The sequence below is a fragment of the Hypanus sabinus genome, chromosome 29 (assembly GCF_030144855.1).
Source record: "Hypanus sabinus isolate sHypSab1 chromosome 29, sHypSab1.hap1, whole genome shotgun sequence".
Lineage (NCBI taxonomy): Eukaryota > Metazoa > Chordata > Chondrichthyes > Myliobatiformes > Dasyatidae > Hypanus > Hypanus sabinus.
In genome coordinates this window covers 8,684,722-8,712,129 of record NC_082734.1, presented here as the reverse complement: position 1 = coordinate 8,712,129, position 27,408 = coordinate 8,684,722, and the positions used below count along the sequence as shown (strand labels likewise).

Below are 27,408 nucleotides of genomic sequence, written 5' to 3'. Positions count from 1 at the left end.
TCAGCTACCGCTTTCAGTCTATTGGGTGTCGTCCAGCAAGTCCACATGACTTATCTAGATTCAAGTACATTTGTCATCAAAGGATGTGTAAATTATACACCTTGAAATTTGTTTGCTCACAGGTAGCCGCAAAGCAAGAAACCTGAGGAGTCCAAAACAAAAGGACCATAGCCACCATGTTGAGAAAGGAGGAAGGCGAAAATACACACACACACTTCATGCAAACAACAGCATTCTGAACCAGACTGAGTTCTTAGATCCGCCACCGGAGCAGCCGGAATAGGCCCAAGCCTCGATCTCAGTTCACCACATCAGTGGGGCAAAAACACCACGAGACTCGCAGAGATGGCAGCCACCGGGGCAGTTCACAGCCTCGGCGCTTCCAGCCTATCTGGACTGGCATTTAAATTGTCCAGGCTCCGGGTTATCTCACTCTAGGACCCGGATCCTGGCTTAGCGACGCGTTTGGGCTGCACAGCCCAAAGCCATTCTCGACCTAACCAAAGGATCCAACCTTGCACCCAGGTTAGCTAGATGAACATTGACTCCTCTCCAAATCCCTCACTCCAACTCCAACAGCAACACCAACTCTGTCTGCAACCCCACCTTGAACACGTTGCCCCTCAGCGTTGCACGGCCCACCCTTCGAATCTGTTTCATCTCCACTTGCTTCTTCATTGTTTACAGTGATAATTTACCACAACTTAATCCAGAAAAGTTGTTATTGGTAATGTTTTTTAGTCAATCTACCTTCAGACCTTGCAGCTTCCCAAACACCTTCTACTCGCTTCTGCCCCGTCACTCTTGAACTTCAATTTAAGCACAGCGAGAAGAAGTGGGAATGGCCTCAAATGCAAGCCTTCAAAATTGAAGAGAAGCAAGTGGGGAATACAGCCAGCAGGATGTGTGGTTAGGGTAAGGTTCTGATTAGTAATCTCTAGCCCTCTCTGATCATAGCTCATTGGGATGGCCAACTTCCCTTCTTTATCTTCCTCATCCATGTATTCATACTTTCCAAGTATCCAAGGGTCCCCATGCCAGTGGTTTGAATCCCAGTCTTTTGTCAATCACTTTGTGAGTCTTTTCTCTTACTTAAGCTTGAAAACAATGATAGAATTAGACCATTTGTCCTGTCACCAAGAGATAGGCATAGTCTGATAACGTTAGCTGTTCCCTGTATTTCCTCTGAAGGCCTGGAGCAGAGCACAGGAGCAGAAGGCCTCAGGGCCCCCAGGCACATTCAACACCATCATGGTCCCACTCATCTAATCAGGTTCCGTATGACAGTCATCAAAATCCTGGTGATGTCAGCAATATTCTGGGCATTAACCCTCTGAGGAATGAAATCCATATAAGTGCATTCACCTGACTGAAGGAATTCCTTTTGATCTCAATTCCACACAGTTACCTTATTCTAAGACTTCAAGATCACTACCTTGTCCCTCCCAAGTTTTGCAGTTTAAAAGCATCTTGCAGTCTGTCTGATTCTCCTCCTCTGTCTGTCTCTCTGACAGGACAGGCACTACTTGAATTGAGGTTGCAGTCTGATTCCTACAGAAGTAATGGGAGCTGATTTTCATCTCCGAGGATTGTTGGGGTGGAGAGGTTTATGATTTCCTGAGATCCCAAGAGTGACACCGTCTAGAGTTTAGTCATCTGGTGCGTAGCTCCTGGTAGGGTCACCCATGATGGTAAGGTCAAATGGGGAGGTCCCGGAAAGGATGGTGCTGGGGTAACTTGATGATACATCATAATGGCACTTCAGGCAAAGGAAGACTAGAGCGGTGAAGGATCCATGCCACTGGACTCAGACCCAGATCTGTCAAGGATGGTGTGTTGGCTGCCCATGCATCAGGCTTCTCATGTTAAACAAAGTCACGCACAAACATTCTCCGTTAATGGGGGCTGATCTAGTGCAAGAAGTCAAAAACACTAATAGATAGCAGTGAGCTGGACAACTCAAAGCAAGGAATGGAGAAAGAGAGAGCTGTTCCAGCTTAATATAAGTCAAAGCAGCCCTGGAGGCATTCATGTTCAAAGCTTCACCATGACATTTACTCATTTCAGCTGTCACAGCGAGGCATGGGGGTAGATGATGGTTTATACCTACAGACATTGAATAACTCCAGCATTTCAACAGTACAAGTTAGCAAACGTGAAAGATTTCAGCTTACACAGTAACTTGTCAAATACCTCTATGAATGACTACTCCGAACCCAGCGAATATTCGAATCAAAATCACAATCAGGTATATTACAACTGACATATGTCATGAAATGTGTTGTTAAGCAACAGCAGTACAGTGCAATAAATAAAATATACTATAAATCATAATCAGAAAATATATATACTCCATATTCAAGATTGTTTAATGTAATTCCCTGTACATAAATGTAAAGGAGAATGAAATAATTGTCACTCTGGATCTGATATAGAGTAAATAACACAAAAAAAAGTAATAATAAAAATCACAATAAATATAAATATATGATACCCTATATACATTGATTAGAAACATAGAAACATAGAAAATTACAACACAATACAGGCCCTTCAGCCCACAAAGCTGTGCCAAACATGTCCCTCACTCAGAAATTACTAGGCTTACCTATAGCCCTCTATTTTACTAAGCTCCACGTACCTATCTAAAAGTCTCTTAAAAGACCCTATCGTATCCGCCTCCACCACCATTGCCGGCAGCCCATTCCACACACTCACCACTCTCTGAGTAAAAAACTTACCCCTGACATCTCCTCTGTACCTCCTCCCCAGCACCTTAAACCTGTGTCCTCTTGTGGCAACCATTTCAGCCCTGGGAAAAAGCCTCTGACTATCCACACGATAGAGGCTTTTCATAAAGCAATTAAAAGGAAGTAAAAAAAGTAGTGATGGAGTTATTGGGTGGAGATGTTACTCGGCTTATTGAGTCTGGTGGCCCTGCCATGGGTGCTACGTAGCCTCCTCCCTGATGGGAGGGGGACAAGCAGTCCATGAGCAAGGTGGGTGGGATCCTTTATGATGTTACTGGTCCTTTTCCAGCACCTTTCTGTATATACAGTACGTCCTTGATGGTGGGTAGGGTGGTGCCAGTGATACGTTGGCAGTTTTGACTTTCCCTTGTAGAGCTTTATACCTTCCTGTCTGCTCCAGTGCAGTTTCCATACCAAGCAGCTTGTCAGGACGCTCTCTGCTGCGTAGATACTGGATATATAAATCCAATAAGTAAAGGTTCAAAGGTCCAATTTAATGGCAGGGAAATGTATACAATATACACCCTGAAATGCTTTTTCGCAAACATCCACAAAAACTGAGTGCCCCAAAGAATGAACGATAGTTAAATGTGAGAACCCCAAAGGTCCCCCCAACACACCCCTCCTGCATGTAAGCGGCAGTGAGCACCAATTCCCCCTTCCCCCCACGGGCAAAAAAAATCACTGCCAATGAGCACTCGAGCATGAGCAAAGGAATAGCAAAAGCACAGACTTGCAGTACCACTATTGCCCACTACTTTCAAATCTTTTACTATCTTTCCTTTCGGTTAGTCCTGACGAAGGGTCTCGGCCCGAAACATCGACAGCGCTTCTCCCTATAAATGCTGCCTAGCCTGCTGTGTTCCACCAGCGTTTTGTGTGTGTTGTTGTTAGTACCCAAAGTGTACTTGTCCACCCAGTATTCGACAAACCACAAGCTCTCTCTCTCACTCTCTCTCTCTTCCTCCCCCCTCCCAATAAGGGAGAGGGAGGTGTCTCCGTTTTCCCAGCGAGCGAGGAGACATAACAAACAACTCGCTGGTTTACGATGTCAGAAGTAGCGCAATAAGAGAGCAAAAATAGTGTGGTGATGTTCAGGGGTTCATTGTCCGTTCAGAAATCTGATGGCGGAGGAGACAATGCTGTTCCTAAAATGTCCAGTGTATGTCTTCAGGCTCCTGTACTTCCATTCAGGAGGTAGTTATGAGAAGAGGGCCTACCCTGGGTGATGGAGGAGGGGGAGGGGGACCTCAACGAGGCCAGGCCAGGCAGCATCTATAGGGAGAAGCACTGTTGACATTTCAGGCCCAGACCCTTCGTCAGGACTAACTGAAAGGAAAGATAGTGAGACTGGCCTGCTGTGGTCCACCAGCATTTTGTGTGTGTTGCTTGAATTTCCAGCATCTGCAGATTTCCTCGTGTTTCCTCAATGAGGGATGTCGTCTTTCTGTGGCATCAGATTTTGAAGATCTCCTCAATGATGGCACTGGCTGGGTCTACAACCTCTGCAGTTTTTTTTCCCCAATCCTGTGCAGTAGTCCCGCATAGCAGTCAGTGATGCAAATTTGCTAGAGTCTTTGGTGACGTATCACGTTTCCTCAAACTCCAAATGAAATATAGCCGCTGTTCTGTCCTTTTCGTGATCACATCAATACGTTGGTAAGTTGTCAAGGAAAGCAAAATCTCATAAACTGTAAAGCTCCAATCAGTTAGAGGTCATTAATCTGCAGCAGGCTTGATGTCCTTTGTCATTCATTCCATTATTCCATGATTTGTCATGTCTCCAAAGACTCTTGTAAAGCTCTACTGACGAATGGAGGGATCATTCTGAATGGTTGCATGGAGGGTCAATGCAGAGGATTGCAAATGGTGGTGCCTCAAGAAGGGGGCATCCATCATTAAGGACCGTCACCATCCATGCCATACTCTCGTCACATTACTACCTTTAGAGAGAAGGGACGGGAGCCTGAAGATCCACCTTCAACACCTTAGGAACACCTTACTCCCCTCCACCATCAGATTCTTGAACGGTCCATGAATCTATGAACACAACCTTACAATTCCTTTTCTTTTGCAATATTTACTTATTTACTGTTGCCATTTATAGCAGTTTTTTTTCTGCCACAAAACAAATTTCACGACATACGGTGATAATAAGCCTGATTCTGATTTCACCTCTTCCCTTGGAATTCTGAAAACTCTGTATCAAGCAGGAAAATTCTTTTGTCTGGGCATTCTGCTGCCTTCCAGACTCGGTGTTCATCTCACCAACTTTAGATGACTCTGCCTCAGACAGTCATTCAGTTTGTCTCTCTGAATTGCTGGACAGCTCCCATATCATGCTACTAGCAACAGATAAGACAGACAAGTCATCCCCTAATATCCCCATTGATCTATTTGACTTGGTTTTACCTATCACCAATATCCCCTTTGTCCTATCCATCCTTCCTGTCTCCTTTTCTGCCTCTTATACCACTCTTCCTTGGACTTGATCAACGATCATGATCAGAAATTTTAGCTCAGTTTCTACTTGTGCAGAGCCGGCCTAAAATGCTGTTTCCTGTATTTCTCCCTCTTTCTTATTCAAGGTAACGATACTTTAATGATAAACTGGAAAGGCAAGGCATCGGGATCAGAGGCAAGGGCCGACTTTGCAATGTTCACTCCTCTCTCCGAGACTCTGAGGCTACGAAGACTGCCCCGGCTGCTGTGCTCTGTGCCTGCTAATGTGATGGACTGATAATGAGGCTTTGGGCCTACTCCAGGGTTCACACCTAAGGGCTGATTTTGCTTCGGAATGTTGTGGCTCGCTTCTATTGTTTGCATGTTTTGTGTGTTTTTCCCCTCTTTCTCTGCTCATCAGGTGTTGGTCTTCATTTGTTTTTAAATTGCCGTGATTTGTGGCTGTCTGTAAGTAAATCTCAAGGTTGCCAAATATGTGCATTCTTGGATAAGAAATGTACTTTGAAATTGAAATTGAAGATCTCCAGTGTCTGCAGTTTGTTCTATTTGCAATTCTCCAAATGCCTCCACATAAGAGATGTGTTTGCTCCTGGGACCATTCTGGTAAATTTCCTCAGCTCCCTCTCTAAAGCCTTGGCATCCTATCTAAGGGCTTGACGTCCATATTTGGATCCAATTACTGCAGCTCAGGCTTTGGCACAGTTGAGGTAGATAGAATCTTTTCCCCAGTGCAGAAACATCAAATAAATGTGGAAATGCGCCTAAGGTAAGTGGTGGTGGTGGGGTGGGGGGGGAGAGAGAAAGATTAAAGATGTAAACACAACAGATTCTGCAGATGCTGAAAATTCAGAGTAACACATGTAAAATGCTGCTCATCAGGTCAGGCAGCATCTATGGATGGGATATAGGCCGCGCAGTCACGTAGTCGTTAGCAGAAATCTTTAGCGTGCTTGCAACTGGGGTTCAGTCCTCGCTGCTGTCTGTAAGGAGTCTCCCCGTGACCTCATGGGTTTCCTCGGGCTGCTCCGGTTTCCTCCCACGGTCCAATGACGATGCCGGTTGGTGGGTTAATTGATCACTGTAAATCGTCCTGTGATTAGGCTAGAAAATTAAATCGGGGGAACTGCTGGACTCCGGCTCAAAGGGCTGGGAGGGCTTATTCCGCACAGTACCTCAATAAATAAAAACAGTCAACATTTCAAGCCGAGACACTAATCAGAGGTCTTGGCCAGAAACATCAACTATTTATTCCTCTCCTTAAATTTTAAAGATGTGTGGTACAAGTGGTGGGTGCCCGCAGCAAGCTGCCAGAGTGGTCGAGGAAGTAGTAGAGTTTAAGAGGATTTTCAACAAGACTGATGAACATGCAGAGAAAGGATGGATCTGGATTATATGCAGACAAATGAGATTTAGTTCAATTTGGCATTGTGTTTGGTACTGATATTGTAGGCCCTGGGGCCTGTTCCTGTGCTATGCTCTTCTCTGTTCTAACCAGAAATGACACTGGGACTGCAGATACTCTCTAAGCCCCTGCATTGCCTGGCAGGCAGATCTCAATGTGTTAATGTGACGCCGTAACTCATTGGACTTCACACCGAATTACAGCTACTGTTCCTCACCCGTGCAATCGTCACAGGCCCCGGGGAGACTGGAACAAGATTCCTCTGTCCTAGCAGTCCTGTTGAGGCTGGGAGGAGACTGAGAGATGAAATATGAGGTGATGGAATTGTTACAGAACAAATCAGTCAGTTTCTCTGCAGACGCTGTTACCACACTCTGAAGGAGATTTTGATCATGACAATTTAAAGGGAAGTAGTGAATACTCATAATCTTACTGCTGTGTGACACATAATAATAATGATTATGTGTTCATGAAAATACAATGTAAAAGAAATTTATAACCATCTCCTGCCAGCTCTCTGAAACACTTCGTAATGAAATACTCTGAGCCACAGCAACCTGTTATTCCTACGGAAGGCCGGTTATCCTCTACACATCAGGATCCCACAGTCTAGCCTCATCAGATGCTAACGTGTCCAGACGGGCAGCACTGCCACAGAGTTACGGTTCAGAATTCTGCTCCAAATCCCTGGCAGTGCTGCAGTCTCTCAGTACTGTCTCTCTGACAGTGTGACACTCCCTCAGTACTGTCCCTCTGACAGTGAGACACTCCCTCAGTACTGTCCCACTGACAGTGAGACACTCCCTCAGTACTGTCCCTCTGACAGTGTGACACTTCCTCGGTACTGTCCCTCTGACAGTGAGACACTCCCTCAGTACTGTCCCACTGACAGTGAAACACTCCCTCAGTACTATCCCTCTGACGGTGTGACTCCCTCAGTACTGACCCCCTGACAGTGAAACACTCCCTCAGTACTATCCCTCTGACGGTGTGACACTCCCTCAGTACTGTCCCTCTGACAGTGAAACACTCCGTCAGTACTGTCCCTCTGATGGTGTGACACTCCCTCAGTACTGTCCCTCTGATGGTGAGACACTCCCTCAGTACTGTCCCTCTGACAGTGTGACACTCCATCAGTACTGTCCCTCTGACAGTGAGACACTCCCTCAGTACTGTCCCTCTGACAGTGAGACACTCCCTCAGTACTGTCCCTCTGATGGTGTGACACTCCCTCAGTACTGTCCCTCTGACAGTGAAACACTCCCTCAGTACTGACCCTCTGACAGTGAGACACTCCCTCAGTACTGTCCCTCTGATGGTGTGACACTCCCTCAGTACTGACCCTCTGACAGTGAAACACTCCCTCAGTACTATCCCTGTGATGGTGTGACACTCCCTCAGTACTGACCCTCTGACAGTGAAACACTCCCTCAGTACTATCCCTCTGATGATGTGACACTCCCTCAGTACTGTCCCTCTGACAGTGAAACACTCCCTCAGTACTGTCCCTCTGATGGTGTGACACTCCCTCAGTACTGTCCCTCTGACGGTGAGACACTCCCTCTGTACCATCCCTCTGACAGTGTGACACTCCCTCAATACTGTCCCTCTGACAGAGTGACACTCCCTCAGTACTGTCCCTCTGATGGTGTGACACTCCCTCAGTACTGTCCCTCTGACAGTATGACACTCCCTCAGTACTGTCCCTCTGATGGTGTGACACTCCCTCAGTACTGTCCCTCTGACAGTGAAACACTCCCTCAGTACTGTCCCTCTGACAGTGTGACATTCCCTCAGTACTATCCCTCTGACAGTGAGACACTCCCTCAGTACTGTCCCTCTGATGGTGTGACACTCAGTACTGTCCCTTTGACTGTGTGACACTCCCTCAGTACTGTCCCTCTGACAGAGTGACACTCCCTCAGTACTGTCCCTCTGATGGTGTGACACTCCCTCAGTACTGTCCCTCTGACAGTATGACACTCCCTCAGTACTGTCCCTCTGATGGTGTGACACTCCCTCAGTACTGTCCCTCTGACAGTGAAACACTCCCTCAGTACTGTCCCTCTGACAGTATGACATTCCCTCAGTACTATCCCTCTGACAGTGAGACACTCCCTCAGTACTGTCCCTCTGATGGTGTGACACTCCCTCAGTACTGTCCCTTTGACGGTGTGACACTCCCTCAGTACTGTCCCTCTGACAGAGTGACACTCCCTCAGTACTGTCCCTCTGATGGTGTGACACTCCCTCAGTACTGACCCTCTGACAGAGTGACACTCCCTCAGTACTGTCCCTCTGATGGTGTGACACTCCCTCAGTACTATCCCTCTGACGGTGTGACACTCCCTCTGTCCCTCTGACAGTGAAACACTCCCTCAGTACTGTCCCTCTGATGGTGAGACACTCCCTCAGTACTGTCCCTCTGACAGTGTGACACTCCATCAGTACTGTCCCTCTGACAGTGAGACACTCCCTCAGTACTGTCCCTCTGACAGTGAGACACTCCCTCAGTACTGTCCCTCTGATGGTGTGACTCTCCCTCAGTACTGTCCCTCTGACAGTGAAACACTCCCTCAGTACTGACCCTCTGACAGTGAGACACTCCCTCAGTACTGTCCCTCTGATGGTGTGACACTCCCTCAGTACTGACCCTCTGACAGTGAAACACTCCCTCAGTACTATCCCTGTGATGGTGTGACACTCCCTCAGTACTGACCCTCTGACAGTGAAACACTCCCTCAGTACTATCCCTCTGATGATGTGACACTCCCTCAGTACTGTCCCTCTGACAGTGAAACACTCCCTCAGTACTGTCCCTCTGATGGTGTGACACTCCCTCAGTACTGTCCCTCTGATGGTGTGACACTCCCTCAGTACTGTCCCTCTGACGGTGAGACACTCCCTCTGTACCATCCCTCTGACAGTGTGACACTCCCTCAATACTGTCCCTCTGACAGAGTGACACTCCCTCAGTACTGTCCCTCTGATGGTGTGACACTCCCTCAGTACTGTCCCTCTGACAGTATGACACTCCCTCAGTACTGTCCCTCTGATGGTGTGACACTCCCTCAGTACTGTCCCTCTGACAGTGAAACACTCCCTCAGTACTGTCCCTCTGACAGTGTGACATTCCCTCAGTACTATCCCTCTGACAGTGAGACACTCCCTCAGTACTGTCCCTCTGATGGTGTGACACTCAGTACTGTCCCTTTGACTGTGTGACACTCCCTCAGTACTGTCCCTCTGACAGAGTGACACTCCCTCAGTACTGTCCCTCTGATGGTGTGACACTCCCTCAGTACTGTCCCTCTGACAGTATGACACTCCCTCAGTACTGTCCCTCTGATGGTGTGACACTCCCTCAGTACTGTCCCTCTGACAGTGAAACACTCCCTCAGTACTGTCCCTCTGACAGTATGACATTCCCTCAGTACTATCCCTCTGACAGTGAGACACTCCCTCAGTACTGTCCCTCTGATGGTGTGACACTCCCTCAGTACTGTCCCTTTGACGGTGTGACACTCCCTCAGTACTGTCCCTCTGACAGAGTGACACTCCCTCAGTACTGTCCCTCTGATGGTGTGACACTCCCTCAGTACTGACCCTCTGACAGAGTGACACTCCCTCAGTACTGTCCCTCTGATGGTGTGACACTCCCTCAGTACTATCCCTCTGACGGTGTGACACTCCCTCTGTCCCTCTGACAGTGAAACACTCCCTCAGTACTGTCCCTCTGATGGTGAGACACTCCCTCAGTACTGTCCCTCTGACAGTGTGACACTCCATCAGTACTGTCCCTCTGACAGTGAGACACTCCCTCAGTACTGTCCCTCTGACAGTGAGACACTCCCTCAGTACTGTCCCTCTGATGGTGTGACTCTCCCTCAGTACTGTCCCTCTGACAGTGAAACACTCCCTCAGTACTGACCCTCTGACAGTGAGACACTCCCTCAGTACTGTCCCTCTGATGGTGTGACACTCCCTCAGTACTGACCCTCTGACAGTGAAACACTCCCTCAGTACTATCCCTGTGATGGTGTGACACTCCCTCAGTACTGACCCTCTGACAGTGAAACACTCCCTCAGTACTATCCCTCTGATGATGTGACACTCCCTCAGTACTGTCCCTCTGACAGTGAAACACTCCCTCAGTACTGTCCCTCTGATGGTGTGACACTCCCTCAGTACTGTCCCTCTGATGGTGTGACACTCCCTCAGTACTGTCCCTCTGATGGTGAGACACTCCCTCTGTACCATCCCTCTGACAGTGTGACACTCCCTCAATACTGTCCCTCTGACAGAGTGACACTCCCTCAGTACTGTCCCTCTGATGGTGTGACACTCCCTCAGTACTGTCCCTCTGACAGTATGACACTCCCTCAGTACTGTCCCTCTGATGGTGTGACACTCCCTCAGTACTGTCCCTCTGACAGTGAAACACTCCCTCAGTACTGTCCCTCTGACAGTGTGACATTCCCTCAGTACTATCCCTCTGACAGTGAGACACTCCCTCAGTACTGTCCCTCTGATGGTGTGACACTCAGTACTGTCCCTTTGACTGTGTGACACTCCCTCAGTACTGTCCCTCTGACAGAGTGACACTCCCTCAGTACTGTCCCTCTGATGGTGTGACACTCCCTCAGTACTGTCCCTCTGACAGTATGACACTCCCTCAGTACTGTCCCTCTGATGGTGTGACACTCCCTCAGTACTGTCCCTCTGACAGTGAAACACTCCCTCAGTACTGTCCCTCTGACAGTATGACATTCCCTCAGTACTATCCCTCTGACAGTGAGACACTCCCTCAGTACTGTCCCTCTGATGGTGTGACACTCCCTCAGTACTGTCCCTTTGACGGTGTGACACTCCCTCAGTACTGTCCCTCTGACAGAGTGACACTCCCTCAGTACTGTCCCTCTGATGGTGTGACACTCCCTCAGTACTGTCCCTCTGACAGAGTGACACTCCCTCAGTACTGTCCCTCTGATGGTGTGACACTCCCTCAGTACTATCCCTCTGACGGTGTGACACTCCCTCTGTCCCTCTGACAGTGAAACACTCCCTCAGTACTGTCCCTCTGATGGTGTGACACTCCCTCAGTACTGTCCCTCTGACGGTGAGACACTCCCTCAGTACTGTCCCTCTGACAGTGTGACACTCCATCAGTACTGTCCCTCTGACAGTGAGACACTCCCTCAGTACTGACCCTCTGACAGTGAGACACTCCCTCAGTACTGTCCCTCTGATGGTGTGACACTCCCTCAGTACTGTCCCTCTGACAGTGAAACACTCCCTCAGTACTGACCCTCTGACAGTGAGACACTCCCTCAGTACTGACCCTCTGACAGTGAAACACTCCCTCAGTACTATCCCTCTGATGGTGTGACACTCCCTCAGTACTGTCCCTCTGACAGTGAAACACTCCCTCAGTACTGTCCCTCTGATGGTGTGACACTCCCTCAGTACTGTCCCTCTGACAGTGAGACACTCCCTCAGTACTGTCCCTCTGTCAGTGAGACACTCCCTCAGTACTGTCCCTCTGTCAGTGAGACACTCCCTCAGTACTGTCCCTCTGACAGTGAGACACTCCCTCAGTACTGTCCCTCTGACAGTGAGACACTCCCTCAGTACTGTCCCTCTGTCAGTGAGACACTCCCTCAGTACTGTCCCTCTGACAGTGTGGCACATCCTGAGATCCTGAGAATACTGGCCTGTACTTTGCCTGTAATGGCCTTATCAACTGTTAGGAATGAGGTAAAACTACAATCTCTTCACCAAGACAGAAAAGTGTCCACAACCTGCACATGCAAACTGCCAGAGAATGCTCGAATGCTTTGTGCAATTGCTTGAAATCTCTCTGCCTTTTTCTTGAGCCTTATAAAATAGTGGCTTGATGAACATCGCACTTAAAATGTGTGATGTAGCCAGAAATTTCCCAATGCATTCTTTCGTGGACATTTGATAAAGGCAGCCTTATCACAAGACGTCTGTAGATCTGTAAACGATTGGAGGAGATTCAGATTAATCTGACAAACTGAGTTTCTTATCTTTCTCTGGCAGAGATGTTTAATGGTTCACATAGTAAGCAGCCACTTAGTGTGATATTATCATCTCAGGCGGCACAGAACGGCTTCAAATCCTGATTTATAACTGTCGTGGAGCATTCGGATTTCACAAGCCGCCAGCTCTCCACATAACTTTCTACTGGCGTCTCCCTGATCCAACTAGAGCACCCCACTTCATCTCCTTTTAAACTTGCTGTCTGCTGCAGCTTAGCAGGTCAGTCAGTAGCTTGTGGGTTCCAGTCCCGCCCCAGACACCTCCATACAAAGTCAGACGCGCTCCTGGTGCTGGAAACTCAATGATGTTAAACACAGACCCATGCTAAATGACATCAGAATGAATCATATGTACGTTGCTACTTGCTATGCAGACCTTACAATGGGGACCATACCACAAAAGTATTATAAAGTGTTTCTGGGGAAGACTGAAGCACAATAAAATGTTGCATAGAACTCTGAATGAAGAAAATTTCATTTACAGGAGCCCCAGCACCCACACCACAAGGTTCAGGATATTTATAACTACCATCGATCTTTAGAACCAGTAGGTATAACTTCACTCACCTCAAATCTCAACAGTTCCCACAACCTATGGACTCATTTTCAAGGATTCTTCATCTCATCATCTCATGTTCTTGAGATTTATTGCTTATTTATTTATGACTATTTATTTTCTTTTTGTATTTGCACAGTTTGTTGTCTTTTGCACATGGACTGTCTGTCCGTCTTGTGTAAAGATTTTGTTGTCTCTATGGTATTTGTATTTACTGAGAATGCCTGCAAGGAATTGAATCTCAGGGTCGTATATGGTGACATATACGCACTTTGATAATAAATTTACTTTGTTCTTTGGATTTTTTCATAAACAAACTAGACGGAGCTCTACTTTCAAAGCCCTGAGGACACTCAGATACATTCAAGGCTAGGGAAAATTGTATAGAGACTGGGTAGGTCAACAGACCAGGTAATCATCTCAGAACATCATGCACACTTCCCTCCCCAGCTTCAAGAGCATCTGCAGAAGGCACTGCCTCAAGAAAGTAGAGTCTCTCTTATCAAAGTTCCCATCATCCAGGCCAGGGCACCTTCTCACAGCGACCATTGCACAGGAGGTACACAGCCTGAAATCTCATACCACCCGGTTCAGGAACAGCAACAAACATGAGAAAATCTGCGAAACAACACACACACACACACACACACACACAATGCTGGAAGAACTCAGCAGGTCAGGCAGCATCTATGGAAAAGAGTAAACAGTCGATGCTTTGGGCCAAGTCCCTTCTTCAGGACTTACTGTAGAAACAGCCACATCCCCTCAACGAATTGGTTCCTGAATCGACCTGTACAACCCTAATCACACACTGAGTCTTGACGAAGGGTCTCGGCCTGAAACATCGACTGTTTATTCCTCTCTATAGGGTGCTGCCTGACCTGCATTTCTGAGTGCATTAATCCCAATGACTACCTCAGTACAGCAAAGTGACACTTTGCACAACAATGGACTTCGGTTTTGTTTTGTTTTAATTGTGTTCACTCCTGTATAACTGCTCCAGGTTTATTCTCATCACATGGATGAAGATACAGCTAAGAGCTTGTCTTGCATCAAATCATTCCACTCAGCATTGAAGAGACTAGAATGAAATAATAGAAGTAATGAGTAGAGCTAAAGGAAGCTGTCTGGCATGAGCTTCCACACTCTGACACCACCTCCTCTTATTTTTCCCATCTATTTCTCACGGTGAAATGTGGACGGGAACTAGAATGGACAGAGAGGCTTGCTAATCCACTTCACTTGCTAATTGCCTCCCACTTTTGTGCAACAGGCTGTTTATCGGGTGGCATGGTAGCATAGTGGCTAGCACAACACTTTACAGTACAGGTGAGGAGTCCGTGCGTTCTCCCAGTGACCATGTGGGTTTCGTCCGGGTGCTCCAGTTTCAGGACATACCGGTCGGTAGGTTAATTGGTCACTCTAAATTGTCCCGCAATTAGGCTAGGATTAAAATCGGGGGATTGGTGGGCCAGAAGAGCCTGCTCCATGTTGTATCTCAATAAAAGTAATCTAGAATGGACACAGTGGTGAGAGAGGAACAATGCACAGTAAAAAAAAACACCTATTCAATGGACTGTAGGGCAGGAGCAGCTACAGAATAATCCTTGCCCAGGTAGTACTGTCTCTGATTAATAATCAACTACTCCACTTCTTTTACCTCCCAAAAATAATAAACTCTAGAAAATTAAACATCCTGTTCTGTCTATCTCTCAAAGAAAGTCTCTGTAACTTATATAATTTGTATAGAGCACAGTAGAGACCCTTCAGCTCATAATGTTGTGCTCACCTTTTAACCTATTCTAAGATCAGTCTAACCCTTCCCTCCTACATAACCCTCCTTTTTTCTATCATCCGTGTACCTGTCTAAAAGTTTCTTAAATGCTCCTAATGTACCTACCTCTGCCATCATCCCAACAGTGTGTTCCATGCATTCACCACTCTCTGTGTAACAAGCATACCTCTGATAACCTTGCCATAATTTCCTCCCGTCACCCTAATGTTATGCCCTCTCATATCAGCAGTTTCCATCCTGGGAAAAATGTCTCTGGCTATCCACTCGATCTATGCCACTTGTCATCTTGTACCTTTGTCGAGCAAGTTACAGGAGCTGAATAGCCCTCTCCTGGTCTCATTACGAAGGGATCTTTGCTCACTTGAGCAGAAGCTGAGTCATTTTCATGAAATAAGTTATTGATCTGACTATAAAAATCAGTCCTTATTTTAAGTAAGTAACAAGTCCACGTTGAAGTTGGTTTTGTGGGTAACAGTCTAGTGGAAAACCTATCAGGTGGGCACGTTATTACATGACGGACACCTTTCGATTGGGTTTAAGAACACAATCAGTCTTGTTTTGAAAACCTCTTAATCATCACTTCAAAAGAAAATTCATAGTGTTTTACCCCAGCCACTGATATTAAATGACATGAACATCTATACTGGTGTAAAAATAGCACTCTGAATGTTAGTCTTGTCTATATGCAAATCGCTGTTTCACACTTCAAAAAAGAACATGGAATTTTTTTCAAAATTATGGAGAAACTAATCCTGCAGCAGAAAATAACTTAATAACACTGGAGTTAGACTGTCTATAATCTCTGGCTAACTTTAGCAATCTATTTTGAACTAGAGATTAAGAGAGCTTCAGTATATCACACATTCAAATCAATAAAATATATATTTGAACTCTGACTGACCACCAATAAACAGACCAACATGCACATCCTTTGGAGGTGAACTGATCCCATACTTTGGTATTAATGCTTCTCTGGAAAATACAAACTAACAATGGCAGAGAGGAATGCACCCTTTCATTCCTGACTTTTTTCTTTTTCTCTTTCTTTCTCTCTCTCTCACACACACACACACACACACACACACACACACACACACACACACACACACACACACACACACACACACACACACACACACACACACACACACACACACACACACACACACACACACACACACACACACACCTTGCTGCCCTTTCTCGAGTCAGAGAATCTTGAAATAAAAAGTGACGGGGCAGACTGTAACACCATAACAGCGACTGTCTGTCTCCTCTTGCGCTGTGAAAATGGGTGACAGCTCTCTGTCCCTTGTTAGTTAGAGAGCCAGTGGCGTGTCAAACTGTTGGTAAACAACAGCTTTTCTTGACTGCAGATCATGGTCTCTCTTTGGGGGCTTTGCTATGCCTGGTGGGTGGTGGGCGCTGATGCATTTTTGCTGAAAGGGGTCGGAGAGAGGGGGAGGTTGATGCTTTCCTGCTGTTTGTGCAGGGACGGGGGAGAAGGGGCTTTGGGGTTCTAACATTTTTCTGTTGCGCATTCTTCTGTTCTTCTGTTTTCGTGGATGTCTGTGAAGACTAAGAATTTCAGGTTGCATGCTGTATAATAAACAGAACCATCTGAAGCAATGGTTGGGTTGAGCTGTTCTCCTACCTTGGCAATCCATTTGCAAACGTTTCGTCACCATACAGGGAAAAATAATCAGTGCACAGTTCATTTGCGGAGTGTCCTCCGAATGCTTAGCTTTTATATACTTAGCAATCAGCTGATAGGTCATTGTTTTGGAAACTTGATTGGGAGGGGGTTTCTCATCACTGATTGGTTGTGTGATGAGCTCAGTGCATTATGGTCTGGTATTTTGCCCACGTTGGCCTATAAACAGTATTACAGTCTATGAGTCTGTTCACAGAATTGTTCATGGAAAACCATGCTTCTAGGAACTCTCCTGCATACCATGTGTTTGTCTGTGGCACTGTGATGCCCAGTCGAATTTATGGTTCTCTCGATCTTTACCGGTAGAGACTAGGGAGTTTATAAGGCCAAGCATTCGGAGGACACACCACAAGCAAACAGTGCACTCGATGTCTCCTCGAGTCTCCTCGTATGGTGACAGAACATTTGCAAATGGATTGCCAAGATGGGAGGACAACTCAGCCCAACTGTCAACCACCCAGACTACATATTTTCCCAATCATTTCCACTGTCATCAATTTCCAGATTCAAGGAAGGATATTCTGGCCCTGCAGAGGGTCCAAAGAAGATTCACAAGGATGATCCCAGGAAAGAAAAACTTGACACCTGAGGAGCATTTGATGTCTCTGGGCCTGCATTCAATGAAGCTCAAAAGGATGAGGAGGAGATTTCATTGAAAACTACTGGATACTGAAAGGCATGGATAGAGTGGACCTAGAGAAGGTGTTTCCATTAACAGGTAAGTCTCATATCTGAGGGCACAGCCTCAGAATAAAGGATATTCCTTTAAAACTGAAGTGAGGAAGAAACTTTTCAGCCAGAGGGTAGCACATTTGTAGATCTTGTTGCCACAGAGAGTTGTGGATGCCGAGTCACTGGATGTATTTAAACCCGAGATTGATAAGCTCTTGACTGGTAAGGCAGTTAAGGGTTATAGCAAGAAGGCAGGAGAATGGGCTTGAAAAAAAATCTATCATGGCAGAAGAGACTCAATGGGCCTAACTCTGCTCCTGTAGCTCATGATCTAATAGTTCTTCCCATGATTAAAGCATTGTGGGAGATCCGACACTGCTGCCCAAATAAGCGACACTGCAGACTGTAACATCATGACAGTGAGTTGTTGATCTCCCCTCTCGCTGTGGAAAAAGCGATACCTCTCTCTCTCTCTCTCTCTCTCTCTCTCTCTCTCTCTCTTTTATTTCCATTAACTTTTTCAAAATTGGCATAATCCATGATGCAAATTGATCCACTTCCAATCCATGTAGCATTTGGTACAGTTACTGGGATTGAGAGGAACGGTTCAATCATTTCATTTAATATCAAGGAATGTATACAACCTGAAATTCTTACTCTCCGCAGACATCCACGAAACGGAAGAAAATCCTCAAAGAATGAATGACAGGAAAATGTAAGAAACCCAAAGCATCCCTTCCCTCCCCCAGCTCCACCTGCCTCAGCAAAAACCATTACCCCCCCCCCCACCACCACGTAAGGAATAGCAAAGCCCCCAATGAGACCATGATCTAAAGTTCATCAAAAAGCACTTTTTACTCCAACAGTTCAACATGCCACAGGGTCTCTCTCTCTCTCTCTCTCTCTCTCTCTCTCTCTCTCTCTCTCTCGTTAGAAAGTCCAGCAGAGTCAAAATACTAAGACACAAGAGATTCTGCAGATCCAGCTAGTCTTGAGCAACACACACAAAATGCTGGAGGAACTCAGCAGGTCAGGCAGCATTAATAGAGAGGATAAAGCTGTTGGCATTCTGGGCTGAGGCACTGGACTGGAAAGGGAGAGGGAAGAAGGCAGAATAAGAAGGTTGTGGGAAGGGGAAGAGTGCAAGCTGGCAGGTGATAGGTGAAGTCACTCATCTACCTTCCCCCTTAGTTGTTTTCACCTATCACCTGCCAGCTTTTACCCCTTTTTCTCCTCCACCTTCTTATTCAGGCCTCTTCCCCCTTTCATTACAATCCTGATGAAAGGTCTTGGCCTAAAATGTTGACCATTTTTTTCCTCCATAGATGCTGCCTGACCTGCTGAGTTCCTGAATTTTGTGAATATTGTCCAAAATCGGTGCTGATGACACAAAGGTTGGGGGTGTTGTGGATAGTCTGGAGGGTTGTCAGAAGTTACAGCGGGACAGCGATAGGATCCAGAACTCACCTGAAAAGTGGCAGATGGACTTCAACACAGGTAAGTGTGAAGTGGTTCACTTTAGTAAGTCAAATTTGAAGACAAAATATAATATTAATTGTGAGACTCTTGGCAATGTGGAGGATGTGAGGGATCTGGGGTCTGTGTCCATAGGACACTCAAATCTGCTGCGCAGATTGACAATGTTGTTAAAAAGGCGTATGGTGTGTTGGCATTCATCAACCATGGGATTGAGTTCAAGAGCCATGAGGTAATGTTACAGCTATACAAGACCTTGATCAGACCGCACTTGGAGTACTGTGTTCAGTTCTGGTCACCTCACTACAGGAAGGATCCAGATACTAGAGAGAGAGTACAGAGGAGATTTACAAGGATGTTGCCTGGATTGGAGAGTGTACCTTATGAGAACAGGTTGCGTGAACTTGGCCTTTTCTCCTTGGACCGATGGAGGATGAGAGGTGACCTGATAGAAGTGTATAAGATGATCGTGTGGATAGCCAGAGGCTGTTTCCCAGGGCTGAGATAGCTAACATGATAGGGCATAGTTTTATGGTGCTTGTAAATAGGTACCAAGGGGATGTCAGGGGTAAATTTTTCACCCTGAGAACGATGGGTGCATGGAATGCTCTGCTGGTGGCAGTGATGGAAGGGGATACAATAGGGTCTTTTAAGACCCTCAGATAGGTATGGAGCTTAGAAAAATAGAGGGCTATGCACTAGGGAAATTCTAGGCAGTCTCTAGAGTAGGTTACATGTTGGCACAGCATTGTGGGCTGAAGAGCCTGTAATGTGCTGTAGATTTCTATGTTCTGTTTCCAGGATCTGCAGATTTGCGTGTCGCAGAGTTCTAACTCTGCTGGACTGTCTAACAAAAACGCTACTGATCCCCAAATTTTCACATGGGATAACAGGGAAACTACATTTGCATTCACCAGAGGTTGGTGAGACTTAAAAAGTTCTGAAAGGCCCCACAGACCAGATGGTCCCCCAATTAGAGAGTCAAGACAAGGTGACGATATCGGGTAAGTTACTTTGGACTGAGATGAAGAGAAATTTCTTGAGAGGGTGAGCAATTCACAACCACAGGAGGTAGTGGAGGCCAAGTCACCGAACATACTTAAGAGGAGAAATATTTCTAAATGCAAAAGGCGTCAAGGTGGATGGTGGGGTGAGTATGAATATGGTCTAAAGGATCAGCCAGCATTGTATAAATGGAAAATTAGGCTTCAAGATCCAAATGGCCAACTCCTGCACTGATTTTTCTGTTTTCAATCACTGTGCTCTCATTCCCTTGTCAGGGGAAAAGCTCATCATGATTACCAGAATAGAATCATGGCATCGACTGGGGTCAGGTTCAGGGTAATCGTTAAGACTAGGAGAAGTGGGAATTGTTCTCGCTGAAGGAGATAAGGTTAAGAGGGGGCTAAATCACTCCGTTTAAAGATAAGCTCACAAGGGATTCTGACAGAGTAAAGATGGAGGAATTGCCTTCGGCGCTGTGAAGTTTGCCACAGATTTAAGGTGAGCAGCAAAATAAAAGAAGGGAAGTTAGGAAAACTCCTGAATGATTGAGATATTGACCACAGCAATCCTTGAAAAACAACTGGTTTCAAGTATTACCGAGGAAGATCTAGGGGAGGTGGGGAGGGCAGGGGGCTTAGAATATATTTTATTGTTTATAGGGGCACAGACAAAATGGGCCCACTCCACCCCTTCCTGTGCTTTTCGGAGCTGCGGTCTGAAAGACCTTTTTGACTGCTCATTATTTGCAAGGCAGTAGGTAACCAGAAGTTTTATAAGCACAACCTCCAGGGTCTCTCGCCAGCCACTGCACACTACCCAGAGGGTTGGTTTGGAACCAGCCCAGTGAAGGGCAGCCAATGAAATGAGTCACAGCGCAAGACTTGAATCCCTGACCTTTCAGTCAACTGTCCAGTCAAGCTGTGAGCTGACAATTTCGCTCATGGGACCCAAAATAACTCATATCTATTGTTTTCTGGCAGCCAAGTGAACCTGAATTTATGAGACTTTGGGCACTGACATTACTTTTGCATCAGGCACTCTTCCATGAGATATTTGATGTTCCAAAGCACTTTTTTCTCTGACTGGAACAGAGCAATTTATCAAGGACTTCATATCCTGTCCTTATTTAGGTACAATAGAGTAGGGTTACCTTACGACATTTTAAATATGTAAACTCAGTCACGACCTCCTCTACTATCAAGATGAAGCCCCACTCAGGTTGGAGGAACAACACCTTATATTCCATCTGGGTAGCCTCCAATCTGATGGCATGAACATTGATTTCTCTAACTTCTGTTAATGCCCCTCCTCCCCTTCTTACCCCATCCCTTATCTATTTATTTATTATTTTTTCCCTTTTTTTCTTTTCTCTCTTTTTTCTCTCTCTGTCCCTATCACAATCACTCCTTGCCTGCTCTCCATCTCCCTCTGGTGCTCCCCTCCCCCTTTCTTCCTAGGCCTCCTGTCCCATGATCCTTTCCCTTCTCCAGCTGTGTATTCCTTTTGCCAATCACCTTTCCAGCTCTTAGCTTCACCCCTCCCCCTCCCGTCTTCTCCTATCATTTCAGATCTCCCACTTTCAAATCACTTACTATCTCTTCTTTCAGTCAGTCCTGACAAAGGATCTTGGCCCAAAACATCGACAGTGCTTCTTCCTATAGACGCTGCCTGGCCTGCTGCATTCCACCAACATTTTGTGTGTGTTGCATGTACGCTCAGTAGCCATTTTATTATGTCCTGTACCTAATAAGTTCATTACTGAATGTATTTCTGTAAGTTGCTGTAGCCCATCCAATCTCTCCTCAAATCTCCCCGCTACCCCTAGAAATCTGACATAAAAGGAAAAAATTGTGGGATACTCAACATGTACCATGGCCCTGCTATTATTAATGTATCGTTACCTTCTGACTTCTAATTGCCTCCATTTAGTTGGTCTCGCTGTGACACAGATATTCCCATTGCACTATTATCCCACAACTTCTCTGTAACTTATAATTAGATGTTTTTATCCTTTTTCCCATATCTGATAAACTTGAAACATCAAGTGTTTTCTTTTCCATAGACGCTGCTCGACCTGATGAGCATTTTCTGCTTTTTTAAAAATTAAGACGGGCTCAGCAATGCTCGCGTCCGGTAGAAGGAAATCAGAATTACTGGGTACTCTGTTGATGGCTTTCAGTGGGCGGAGGACACGGACTGTCCGGATCGCAGAGAGGCTGACGTTCTGAAGGTCCAGCGAGTACTCCACCATCCTGTGAAAGAGAGAAAAATACTCAAAGTCAACCAAGACAAAGTGAGGACATTGGAGACACAAGAGACAGCAGATGCTGGAATCTGGAACAATATTATCCCTCTCAACACCATTCTTTTATAACTTTTGATGCACTTACATGTACTTCGAGATGTACCCTGCCCTTTTGATATATCTATCAACCTCCGCCTCAGATATACCCAATGACTTGTCTTCCACAGCCATCTGTGGCAATGAGTTCCACAGATTCACCATCCACTGGCTAATGAAATTCCTCGTCATCTCTCTTCTAAAGGGATGTCCTTCTATTCTGAGGCTGTGTCTTCTGGTCCACTATAGGAAGCATCTCCTGCACAGTCACTCTTGGCTTTTCAATATTCAGTAGGTACCGAGGGCATTGTCAAAGTCTAACATCTCTAATGTACATTATATGATGTTCCAAAACACTTGACAGCTAATACTAAACAGTTGAGAATAGTGCAGAGTTATTAATTTAAAACCAGGTATTCAAAGTTAGGTGATGCAGTCAGTGAATTTATCAGACAGAGACCCTTCATCAGCAACATCTCATGTTATGTCTAAGTAGCCTCCAACCTGATGGCGTGAACATTGATTTCTCTAACCTCCAGTGAATATTTTTGTTCCCCCTTCCCTCTTCTTCATTTCCCCATTCTGGCCCCTACCTCTTTTCCTCACCTGCCTATCACATTACCCAGTGTTCCTCCTCTTTCCTTTTATCCCATGATCTACTCTCCTCTCCCGTCAGATTTCTTCTCCTGTAGCCGTTTACCTTTTCTGCCTCTCTTTCAGCTTCTTAGTTCAAACCCTCGCTCACCCGCCTGGCTTCACCTATCACCGTTGAGCTTGTCCTCGTCCCACTCCCCCCACCTTCTTTTTCTGACATCTTCCTGTTCAGTCCTAATGAAGGGTCTCAGTCAAATTAGACAACTGGGCAAAGACACAGCAGATGAAGAGTTAGAAAGTGTATAGCCATGCACCCTGGTAGAAGAAATAAAAGCATAGACTATCCTCTGAATGGAGAGAAAATTCAAAAATCTGAGGTGCAAAGAGACTTCACTCACGCAGGATTCCCTAAAGTTTCATTTGCAGATTGAGTTGGTGGTGAGGAAGGCAAATGCAATATTAGAATTCATTTCAAGAGGACTAGAATATAAAACCAAAGATGTAATGTTGAGGCTTTTTAAAGCGCTGGTGAGGCCTCACTTGGAGTGTTGTGAGCAATTTTGGCCCCCTATCTAAGGAAGAATGTGTTGACATCAGACAGGGTTCAAAGGTGGTCCATGAAAATGATTCCGAGATTGAAAGGGTTGTCATGTGAGGAGCATTTGATGAATCTGGGCTTGTCATACTGGAATTCAGAAGAATGAGGGGTGACCTCATTGAAACCTATCAAATGTTGAAAGGCCTCAATAGAGTAGATGTGGATAGGATGGTGGTGTGTCTAAGACCAGAGGACCCAGCCTCAGAATAGATCGACGCCCTTTTAGAACAGAGATGAGGAGAAATTTCTTTAGCCAGTGAATGGTGAATCTGTGGAATTCATTGTCACAGGTGGCTGTAGACACCAAGCCTTTATTTATATTTAAGGCAAAGGTTGATTCTTGATCAGGGCATGATCAAATAGCCATTTAGTCAGGGCATGAAGGGATATGAGGAGAAGGCAGGAGATCGGGGTTGAGAGGGGAAAATGGATCAGCCATGAAGGAATGGCAGAACAGACTCAATGGGCCAAATGGCCTAATTCTGCTGCTAGATCTTATGGTGTTATGACCAGTTTGCTCGAAGAATGAATGCAGCTGAAGTTTTTAAAGCAATAGAATATCACAAGGGGCCTTGGTAATATCTATGGAGATGACATCAAAAAGTGCTAAGGAAGCTTAACCAGTTCAAAGCACCAGCACATCTGCTGTTTACAGTCATAGAACAAACGCAAAGCCAATAGCTAAGTTGCAGAATCCAAAGAGTGTGGGTGAGACAGACACAGACTGTTGTTACAGATGTAATAGAAACCATCCATCGTACATATGTCAACTTAAAACTGCCAAATACATTAACTGCTAGAGGAAAAAATGGCTAGAAATCCTTACTGAGCAAGCTTAAAGCCAACACAGTGGATCAAAGAAACCTCAGTAATGTGATTACTTTACAGAAGGGAAGGGTTTGCAGCAGGAAGACGAAACACTGTTTACGAAGCCACAGAGAACGCTGGACTTCAGTAGCAGTTATGTGACCAGCAATAGCGGTGGAAAACATAACAACTAATTTTATTGGAAGTAATTCAGAATATGTGTAGCTCAGATGGTTGATGGTTGAGTTGTTCTCCAATCTTGGCAATTACCAGCAGACGTTTCGTCACTATACGAGGAGACATCAACAGTGTGCTGTTAATTATGCTGCCAAGATTGGAGAACAGCTCAACCCTACCGTTAGAATCCTTAGAATGATGAAGGAGGCCATTCTGCCTCTCTGATCCCTGCTAGCTGCATGGAAACAATCCTATTAGTCCCATTCTCCCTACAATATACATTTAGTGGCCACTTTATTAGGGACTTCCCATACCTAATAAAGTGGTCACTGAGTGTATTTTCAAGTCTTTTGTTACTATTGTCCATCCATGTCAAGGTTTGACATGTTGTGCGTTCAGAGAAGTTCTTCTCCACCGCACTGTGGTAGCACATAGTTTTCTGAGTTACTGTCACTTTCCTGTCAGCTTGAACCAATCTGGCCGTTCACCTCTGACCTCTCTCATTAACAGGCATTTTCACCCACAGAACTGCTGCTCACTGGATTTTTTTTTTCTGTTTTTCACACCATTCTCTGTAAACTCTAGAGACTGCTGTGTGCAAGTCCCAGGAGATCAGCAGTTTTTGAGATACTCAGACCACCCCATCTGGCACCAACAATCACTCCACGGTCAAAGTCACTTAGATCACATTTCTTCCCCATTCTGATGTTTGGTCTGAACAACAACCGAATCTCTTGACCATCAATTCCCCTTTGTGCCATCAGTCAACTGCAACAATATTTTTAAAACATTCATTGCATGTTCTTTTCCAATTCAGTAAGGGGCATTCCCATATGTATTCACCAACAAAGGAGTCACTATACATACATTAAACCACAAGAAGGCACATTATTAGTCATATTAAACATGCAATGCTGAAAGAAAAACAAATGGTTAACAAAGTAGTAGAACAGAATTCAAACTAATACTTATCCACTAAGTGAGCTGATCTGCAGAATGCTGGAGGGAACCACAGATCCAACTAACTTTCACACAGCCTTCTCTCTCACTGTCTCTCCAGATGTCCTTGTTTCTAAGTCCAACCATTAGTGATAGCAGCTTTCGTGACCCAGCCTGAGATGATTTGTCCTTCCACAAACAAATTGCCTCTTTTTGTACCCTTCAAGACCCATACACTAGCATTTTCTCATGATAGCCCAGTATTTGGTACCTGTTCCTGGACAGTGATCTCACCTTCCACAGGCTAGAAGCTATTCATCACAATCTACACCCGGGGCTGTAGATTTGCAGACCTTTCATTCATTTGTTATGTGTCGCGTCGTATGACGTTGGCGATCATGGTCTTGACCATGACTGTTCTTTGCAAACTTTCCTAAGGAAGTGGTTTGCCATTGCCTTCCTCTGGGCTGACCCCCAGCCTTTATCAGAGATGGTCTGCCTGGCATCAGTGATCACTTAACCAGGACTTGTGATCTGCTGCTCATTTGACCATCCACCACCTGCTTCCATGGCTTCTCCTGACCCTGATTGTGCGAGGGCCCAAGAATGACCTGAAGCTAGTGGAAGGACACCTCCTTTGGTGGAGACATATCTCTACCCCACCCACCTTTAACTTTCTCAAAGCACAAACACGAGGAAATCTGCAGATGCTGGAAATTCAAGCAACACACACAAAATGCTGGTGGAACACAGCAGGCCAGGCGGCATCTGTAGGAAGAAGCACAGTCGACGTTTCGGGCTGAGACCCTTCGTCAGGACTGACTGAGAGAAGAGATAGTAAGAGATTTGAAAGTAGGAGGGGGAGGGGCAAATGCAAAATGATAGGAAAAGACAGGAGGGGGAGGGGTGAAGCTAAGAGCTGGAAAAGGTGATTGGCAAAAGGGATACAGAGCTGGAGAAGGGAGAGGATCATGGGACGGAAGGCCTAGGGAGAAAGAAAGGGGGAGGGGAGCACCAGAGGGAGATGGAGAGCAGGCAAGGAGTGACTGTGAGAGGGACAGAGAGAGAAAAAAAGGAAGAGAGGTAAGAAAGAGGGGGGGAAATAAATAAATAAGGGATGGGGTAAGAAGGGAAGGAGGGGCATTAATGGAAGTTAGAGAAATCAATGTTCATGCCATCAGGTTGGAAAAGTCCTCTTCTCATCACTATCTTTGGGGAGGAGCTACAGGAGCCTGAAGGCTCACATTCAACCATTCAGGAACAGCCTCTTCCCCTCCTCCATCAGATTTCTGAATGGTCCACAAACTCATGAACATTACTTCATTCTTCCATTTAAAACATTTTTATTTTATTTTATTTTAGAGATACAGTGTGGAACAGGCCCTTCAGTCCCAATGAGCTGCACTGCCCAACGATTAATCTATTTAATCCTAGCTTAATCATAGGATTAATTTACAATGACCAATTAACCTACCAACCGGTACGTCTTTAGAATGGGGAAGAAAACCGAAGCAAACCCGCACGGTCAAGGGGAGAACATACAGAAGGCACTGGAGTTGCACTTCAAACCTTGAAGCCCCAAGCTGTAACAGTGTTGTGCTAACTACTACTCTACTGTGGCACCCTTTTTTTGCACTATTTGCTTATTTTCTAATTTTTAACAAATTTAATTGCTTTGCACTGTAATGCTACTGCAAAACAACAAGTTTCATGACCAATGTCAGTGATATTGAGCCTGTTTCTGATTCTGAAATCTTGCCCCTCTCACTGTAAATCTGTACCTTCTAGATTTCGACTCACCTGTTTTGGGAAAAAGAATGCAACCAGTCACCCTTCCTAATCTTGCACACCTCTATAATGTCTCCTCTTGGCCTCCTACACTCCAGGAAAAACATCTCTGCCTAACCAGAATCAGAATCAGGTTTAATATCACTGGCATATGCTGTGAAATTAGTTAACATTGCCTCCTTGGTCTCCTTATTACATATCCAGAGGAATCTTTGCTCCTATACAAAACTGTCGAATAGTATGATATCGCCACTGCTACACTAGCTACA

At 45.6% G+C, this 27,408-nt stretch overlaps 1 protein-coding gene across 1 annotated transcript in view; it reads right to left on the bottom strand.

The window, feature by feature from the left end:
* The window catches only part of cacna1ia (calcium voltage-gated channel subunit alpha1 Ia), a 589,581-nt gene that overhangs the window by 299,878 nt on the left and 262,295 nt on the right, over positions 1-27,408 (bottom strand). The window contains exon 4 of the mRNA XM_059953562.1: positions 22,050-22,147. Coding sequence (XP_059809545.1) covers positions 22,050-22,147 — 98 coding nt within the window. The remainder of the gene's footprint in view (positions 1-22,049; positions 22,148-27,408) is intronic.